Source organism: Bos mutus, chromosome 11, assembly GCF_027580195.1.
Source record: "Bos mutus isolate GX-2022 chromosome 11, NWIPB_WYAK_1.1, whole genome shotgun sequence".
In the NCBI taxonomy this organism is placed as follows: domain Eukaryota; kingdom Metazoa; phylum Chordata; class Mammalia; order Artiodactyla; family Bovidae; genus Bos; species Bos mutus.
The window spans coordinates 1,932,862-1,940,806 of NC_091627.1; the positions used below are offsets into that span (position 1 = coordinate 1,932,862).

A 7,945-nucleotide genomic window follows, 5' to 3' on the forward strand; every position below is an offset into this window, starting at 1 on the left:
CGCCCAGGTGTGGCAACCACAGAGGGGCTTAGGGGATCCCCGAGAGCTCAATCCGGCATCTCCAGGAAGTGACAACCTCTGCTGAGGGCACCCCAAAGCTGCTCCAGACAAAGCTGGGTCACGGGGACGCACAGCAGGTGTGTCTCCAAGAAGGAGGCCCACCACCACTCGGACCCCAGCGTTGACCTTCTTCTGGGCCCTCATCCGCCAGGGCACCTTGGGCACATCCCTCAAGCTCCCCAAGTCTGAAAGCCCCACCCCCAAACGTGGACCGCAGGGCCCCTCCACTTGAGGGGCGGCTCAGCCAGGTCACCACCGTGTGACCACTGCTGCCCAGTAACCCCAACACCCGGCCCGGCCTCTCAGGGCCCAACGGCCGGCAAGGTGGGTGCTCTGGACAAGAGGCCGGGATTCTCCGGAGAGCGGGGGCCAGGCTGGCCCACCAGCCCCTGGAGAAGGCCCTGGGCGCGCCCTCCATGGTGCGGGGTGAGCTGCCACGACAGCAGCCGCTGGTGACCTCCACCCACTCCTCAACCCCCAGCACGTTCCTGGATGGCATGGGGCAGTGCGTGCTCCCGGCCAGCCCTCCGCTGCTTCTTCAAGGCAACGCTGTCACCCCACGCCCAAGCCCAGCACCCCGTCCCAGCGCCCACCGCCCCGCGTCCTGCACACACACACACGAGGGGGCGACTGGGGATGGCCTGGCTGGAGCTGGCCGGGGACAGCACGCAGCTTCTGGAGGACACGGGCCCACAGACGGGCACCGAAGGGACTGGGACAGGGACCCCCAGGTGGGGGCTCGGGGCCAGCTGCCCAACTGGTGCCCGCTCCCGAGGCCGGAGCAGAAGGCAGCCGTCCGTCAGGGGTGCGTGAGCACAGCGACTCCGGCCACCTGGGCTGTCACCACCTGACCTCTGCCCGGGGCCAGCGCGGACACTTAAGCTAAATTGGTCAATTACGGGCCACTTAGACCCGTCCCGGGGCTCCCGGCCTCCCTCTGCTCAGCACGGCAGCACCAGGAAGCTGGTTGAATCAGTAACCTCATTACAGCCCCGCAGCCACGCCTGGGGCCAGCTTTGAACTCCGCGGGGGCGGGTCCGTGGCTGCTGCAGGGTTTACTCACGGCTGGCCCAGGCCCAGCTCGCTCCCCTCTCCATCCCCTCCCTTCCGTGCCAGAGGCTCCAGACTCAAGACAGCCGCAGCCTCCACGAGGACCCGTCACAGCAGCCCCGTGCCCCGCGCCCCGAGCCCAGCCAGAAACCATGCAGCTCGGATGAGCCAGCACGAGGGGCTGGGTCCTCTCCTGGGCCCATGCGCGAGGAAGGCACAGCTAACTCCAGCCCAGGGACCCAGCCTGAGCCCCTAGGAAGCCACGTGGGGTCCCCAACCCCGGCCCAGGCTTGGGCTCACTCACAGGGGCACTGGCCACGTCGGGCTTCAAGCCCACCCAGGACCCTCCCCACTCCAGCCCCTGCCTGCTGCCGGCTCACCCTCTGCGCAGAGCTGGCGGCCTAACCCCAATCCCCGACGGCCCGGGGCCCCTCCCTGTCCCAGTGTCAACCAGCTGCCTCTCACACGGTAGCGCCTCTCCCAGCTTAGGCCACGCAGGCCCGGGGGCCAGGCCTCTGGGCGCTGGTCTCAGCTGACCCTGCTCCGGAGGGCCCACCCCCACACCTGTTGCAAGCCCGCCTCTCCGCCAGAGTCCGCGCCAGAACCGGCTCCAGCAGGAAGCCTGGCCACCCCCACCGCTCACGCCCAGCTCTGCGGGGCGGCGGGGCCCGTCCAGCACCGGGCAGGTGCTCCCCGGGCGCTGAGTGGACCAGAGCCAGCCAGCAGGCCTGAGGCCTTCTAAGGAAGACCTCGTGGGGACTGTGCTAGAACCAGCTGGGAAGGCCGGGCCTGGGTGCGCGTGTGCGCATGCGTGTGCAGCTGTTCGTATACACGGATGTGTGTACGCCTCTGCACCTGTGGGCACAGACGCGTGGGGCGTGCAGTCACGAGCACGTGTGTGTGTGTGTTCGGGGTGGGGAACACGGCGATAAGCGAGGCCCCGCCCTGCTCTGGGGACCAGGTGTGGCTGCCGGCCCCCCAGCACCCACCGGGGCCCTCAGGGATTTGCTGCGGACAGCTCCGCCCTGGGGGGTGAGGGAGGGGACCCCAGGCCACAGGGGTCCTGAGGCTGCGCCTTGAGCTGTGACCCAGCCCGTGGTTCTCCACCCTCGGCTCTGGCCCTACCCCCAGCCAGGGACGACCCGGGATGAGGACCTTCCAGGGAGAACGGGAGAGAAGGAGGACAGTGAAGCTTCAACCCCCGTCAGGTCTCCCAGAACAGAACGCTCACCCGAGGGCCCGGGACACCTAACAGGGCTCCCGGGGAGGCAGGACAGGGCACAGACGCAGGGCCCACCAGGCAGGTGGTTTCTGAAGACGCCCCCTGAGGATCAGGCGGTCGCGGCCCGTCCCTGGACACGGGGCCCAACCGGAGCTGAGAAAAGGCAGGCGGAACTGCCCAGAGGCGAGCCCAGCCCGAAGGCCCCCACAGTTCCACGGGCCCGTCCCTGCGAGGATGTCACGGGGCTAGAAACCCAGGCCCAGGGACGCAGCAGGCACCCAGGGGATGGCACCACTGTGTCCTCGGGTGGGCAGCACAGGGCCCTGGACGTGTTGTAAGAGGCATTCAGAGACACGGGATAGACGGGGGCTACGGATGAAAGGGGGCCCTGCGCAGGCACCAGGCTCACCTGCCCCGCTCGCGCGGGGACGCGGGGACACAGACGGAGGGACGCGGGACAGCCGGCGGCGGGCGGGCCAGGCGGCCGGAGCGCGGCACACAGGGCCGCGGCGCGCACGTGCGTCCCCACTCTCCCCTGCGTCGGCCCGGGCCGATTTTATTTAGCTGCTTTCTGCTCCATTTCACGCTCATTCCGCTGCTGAGCTAGACAATTGCTCTGTAACTCTAGGGTGCAATTTCCCAGTCTGTGAGGCGCTGGGGCACGACTGCTCGAACATCCCGCACCAGGCTCTCAGTGGGCGTGCAAGCCAGGCCCTCGCCCGCCCCCTCCCAGGGGCCGCGGAGCAGGGCCCCAGCTGGGCTGCGGGAGCCCAGACCAGGCGCCTCATCGGTGCTCCGAGCGTGGAGGACGGGGTGGGGCCGCCCCCTTTCCCGCGTCCGCTGCACGGCCGCCACAGCAGCAGCTACGCCTCTGCTTCATGGTCCTGTTTTGCTCCATCACTGGACACCCGGGCCCCCTGACCCCCGTCATCAACCCAGACAGGGGACACAGGGAGGCTCTGACCACAGGCCGCACCTCTGAAGGAGGCCGTCAGGGAGACACAATCGACTGCCTTCCCCTGCACCCAGCAAAGGCCGGCGCGCGCGTCCATTTTACAGATGAACAGTTGAGGCTCCGATAGGCCGGCAGGCAGGACACACACACAGGCTGCAAAGACAGGGGACCCGATCCCCAGAGGCCTGGCCACCAGCCCACAAGAAGACACAGCCCCCCAGGAAGGGGCAGCTCCAGGGTCCCCGGGATACACCGGGTCACTCGAGAGGGTGCAGGTCGGGGGAGCAAGGGACAGAGGGGCCTGCGGACAGGAGAGTGAAACCGAGCTGTCCCAGCACGAGCAGGGCAGGCGGGGAGAGGGGAGGGGACTGGCCCTGCCCCCTGACCACAGCGTCCAGGACACAGATCTGCTCAGTGTACGCCAGGGCAAAAGACTCGAGGGGCGCCCACCGGCGGACACCAGCCCCACCAGGCACCGGGGCCCGCGAGGGTCCAGGCCCCTGCCCGTACCTGAGCCTGCCAGCAGCCAGCTCCCGTGGGAACAGACCAGTAGGCTGGGCACCTCAAGCCCCTGGCCACTAGGGCCAGCTGCCATGAACTCTGACAAAACCAGGGGCAGGCGGAAGAGGGAAGGAGGGTCAGGTCTGGTCCTGGGCCAGCTCACGGGCCTCTGCCCTGGCCTGTGCATGGCAGCTGAGTCAAGCTCGGGAGCTCTCTGCTCCTACGGGACGCGCCAAGCTCGAGCCCACCACCCGCTGCGGAAACAGGCCAACTGTGGAAAGAGCTCAGGCAAGCCGGGAAGGTGGAACTCTGCAGGCAGCTTCCGCAGGCTCTGGGCGGGCCTTCGGGGCCTTCACCCCCCCACACACACACCGCCCCCCAAGTCTGCCCCACCCTGCCTCACCAAGGGCCCTGTCCTGATGCCGGATGCCACGCACACCAGCCCCATTCTGCACGCACAGTAATTCCACAACCAGCCCCTGGGGCCTCCTCTCCCAGGATGACAGACGAGGACCACCACCGGAAACTTGCCCCAGAGCCACACGGAGGCGGGGGCCAGGGCGGAGGAGGCCAGGGAGGGCGGGCGGAGGGCCTCCTGGAGGAGGCCCAGCTCCCTGCAGGCCCTGAAGGACAGGCGCAGCTGGACGAGCTGGTAGAGCTGGAGCCGGCCCCCAGCGGCCGCCCCGGTGTGCGCACGGCTGCCCGTTCAGCTCTGCCAAGCCCCAGCTCAGAACCGCCCGGCCCGCCCCCCGTGGCCCTTCCCGAGGGTCCCCAGCACGTCCCACCGTGTCCAGGCAGAGTGGGTCAGGGCTACGCACTGGGCCCAGGCGCAGCGGATAGGCGTCCAAGTCCAGGCCGGCAAGGCGATGGCCACAGCCACGGCCAAGCCCATCCGAGGGCTGTTTTTCTCACCCTGACACTTCCCCCATCAACACACAGAGCCCCCTCTGGAGTTTACCAAAACAAACGCCCCAACAGTCCCAGGGCCCAGGCCAAGACGGGACTGCCTCGGCAGGCCGGCCTCCAAGCCCGGCCTCCGCAGAGTCACGTGACCCTGTTATTTCGGGAGGCCCGAGAATGTGCTCTATTTTGGGTCCCGAGGGCTCTGATGTTACCAGATGCCCCTCATCCGGGCTCCGAGCTCTCCCAGGTCCCCAAGAGCTGCCCAGAGGGCGATCAGTGGACCTACTGTGCTGTTACTGCGCCCTCCACCCATCCCCAGGCAAACGGGCCACGAGCAGCCAGGGGTCTGGGGTCTGAGACCTCGAGACTGCAGACTCAGCCTTGCAGCCCCACCAGCCAGACTGGTGCCAGCACAGGCCTTCTCTCAATCGGCACAGGCGCTGGTCAGCCGTGGGCAGCAGGGGCTGCCGTGGACAAGTTCTTGGGCCCAGATCCGTACCTTGGGCTCGTCCCTGCCCTGCCCTGCCCTCACGGGGAGGCTTGGCAGCTGGGAGACTCCCGGGCAGGTAAGAGCAAGGACCCAGGCCCGCCACACCCCAGGCAGTAGGTGCTGGAAGGACCAGGCCCTCTGCCCAAGGCCCCGAAAGTGGATGGACAACCGTTAAGGGGCAATGCCGCCTGCCCAACTGCTCCAGATCTGCCCTGGGCAGCCAGCCACGCCTGGACAGGCAGGGCCTTCCGACACTCACCCCCCACAAGGGATTAGGCCGTGTTGACAAAAGGGCTTAGGCAAGTAGCCGCTTAAATGGACCTTCAACTCCACTGGACTTCAGAGCTGGTCACAAGCTTAGAAAAAAAATAAAGTGTAATCAGAGTCCAGGGCTGTCTGCTCAGGCCTGGGGCATGGGCTGCCTGGGAGGCCGCAGGCCGGGTCAGAAAGAAGCCCCCACCCCCAGCCTCCTTGCCGCGATGGGAGGGCTGGGGGGAACATAACACCCGTCCAGGTTCCTGGGACACAACTTTTCCTCCCTGTGGGGACTCCAGCACAGCCAGCCTGCGGCAGGGGCCCTCCATGGGCCCACTCCTAGGACCCTGCCAGCATGTCAGGGACGGGGACCCGTCCGGCTCCACGGCACCCAGGCAGGGCCCTGCCTCATCGGGGGGCCTGGGAGAAGAGCAGAGACAGAGTTGAGCGTTCCTGTCCCAGGGGGCGCCTCTGTGCGTGTACACATATGTGTAAGACTTTAATAGCGACAGGAGAAGTTGTTGGCCTACATAGGGACGCCCCCCAGCCAGGCCCAGCAGCAGCGAGTCAGAATCAACTCAGCTTTCAATCCATACACACGGCGCCACCACGGGCTGGGGCTTCAAACCCCAAACCATCACTTTGTAGCCGCTGGTCTCAACCAGTTGTCTCATCCGCAAAATGGACGTGCGTGCCCGCCCTGGAGGCTCTGAGAAGGAAGGAGAGCGCCCAGCCTGGCGCCTGCGGAGGTCTGGACCGCGCAGGGTCACGGAAAGAGTCTTCTTGGACCCGGCGAACTTGGAAGCCCACCCCGGTCACCATGTCACACGCCCCTCTGCGCAGCTGCCAGGAGTGCTCAGACCCTCACCCAACCATCCCGGGAAGCCCGGCCGGCTCCACGCGGCTCCCCTCCACCTCCCCATCTCAACAAACGTCCCCGCAGCTGCGCCGCGTTCTGGCGGCCAACCGGGTGGCCAAACTGCACCCCAGGCTGCCAGGGGTGGGCAGGCAGGAGCGGCAACAGACCGCGGGTTTCATTCATAATCAGCTGTTTTAATTTCCATTCAGCACAAATCCCTCACCCAGCCTGACAGCCCGGCTGCCGGCCCCACCGCCAAATTAATATCCTTCCCGGGCTCATTTATAAAGTCTCCCCACCCCCTCCCCCTCCCCTGCCTCTCACTGGTTCCCAAACCCGCGGGAGGACAGCGGGCTGGGGGCACCTGGCCATGCCCCCTCCTCCTTTGTGGGGCCAGAACTGGAGCTGGAGAGTGGTCCAGGGCAACGGAGCCACTGGGCGCGATGGCAGCGGAAGGACGGGGAAGCCGGCCCTCAGACCCTCCAGGGTGTCCACCCCAAGAGCAGGGCCAGCTCCAGGGAACGCCAGGAGAACACTCGCGTGCGCCAGAGTGAGGGTCCCCATTTCTGGAAGGGGGCCTCCCCGGGTTTGATGGTCCCGGTCTTAAGGCCCTTCGGCGACCCTACCCACTGGCGCCCGGGCGGCTCTGGAGGAGGAGGGGTCCCGAGCGTTCCAGGGCCGGCGGCCTGCTGGACTCCGCAGCCCGGGCGGCGGCGCAGAGGCCGTCCCGATGCCAGGGCGGCCGGAGGCTGGGAGCGCACAAGTTGCGCCGCCCCGCTGGAGCTGGGCGCCCGGGCGGGGGGCGCCAGCTAACGCCGGGCGGGGCCGGGAGTCCCCCCCGCCCCGGTCCAGCCGACCGGCCGCCCCTCCGGCCCCGCTGCCCGCCCGCTGCCCGCTCCAAGTCGGCGGCCCGCCGCGGCCCGCGAGCTGCCCGCCGCCCTCGCCCGCTCCGCGCCCAGCCGGCCCGGGGAAAAGTTGCCCGGCCCACCCGCTCCCGGCCCCGCGCCCCAACTCCGCGCGGGCCGGCCGGGGCGCGGGGCCGGGCGGGGGGCGGGCTGGGGCCCCGCGCGCGCCGGGGACGCCCCGCCGCCGCCCGCGATCACTCACCGAGCGGCAGGAAATGTTTGGTGTCCATGTCTGCGGCGACCTCGCGGCGGCCCCGCGGCGCGGCCGGCCGGGCCCGGGCGGCGGGAGCCGGCGGCGGCGGCGGCGGCGGCGGCGCGCGGAGGCCGCGGCGCGGCGAGTTGTTGCAAAAGTCGCCCAACAATGTAAAACCACTTGTGCCGCGCGCCCCCGCCGCGCGCGCGCCCGCCCGCCCGCGCCCCCGCCGCGCGCGCCCGCGCCCGCTCCGACCGCGGCGGCGCCGGCGGGGCGGCGGGGAGCCCGCGACGGGCGCGGACTCGGCGCAGCGCCGCCACCCGCCCGCCCGGCCTGCGCGCGCGCCCAGCCCCGCCCGCCCGGAGCGCGCCCCTCGCCGGCCCCCCGCCCCAACCCGCCCTCCCGGGCGCAACCCCTGCGCCCCCGCGCCGTCCGGAGCGCGCCCCGCCCCTGCGCGCGCGCCCAGCCCCGCCCGCCCGGAGCGCACCTCCCTCCGCCCCCGCCCCTGCGCGCCCCGCCCCGCCGTCCGAGCGCGCCCCTTCCCGCGCCGCC

The 7,945-nt window shown here is 69.6% G+C and overlaps 1 protein-coding gene across 1 annotated transcript in view; it reads right to left on the reverse strand.

Moving 5' to 3' along the window:
• The window catches only part of RXRA (retinoid X receptor alpha), a 92,724-nt gene extending 85,149 nt beyond the window's left edge, over nt 1-7,575 (reverse strand). The window contains exon 1 of the mRNA XM_070378677.1: nt 7,403-7,575. Coding sequence (XP_070234778.1) covers nt 7,403-7,430 — 28 coding nt within the window. The 5' untranslated portion in view covers nt 7,431-7,575. The remainder of the gene's footprint in view (nt 1-7,402) is intronic.
• Nucleotides 7,576-7,945: the final 370 nt, after the last annotated feature.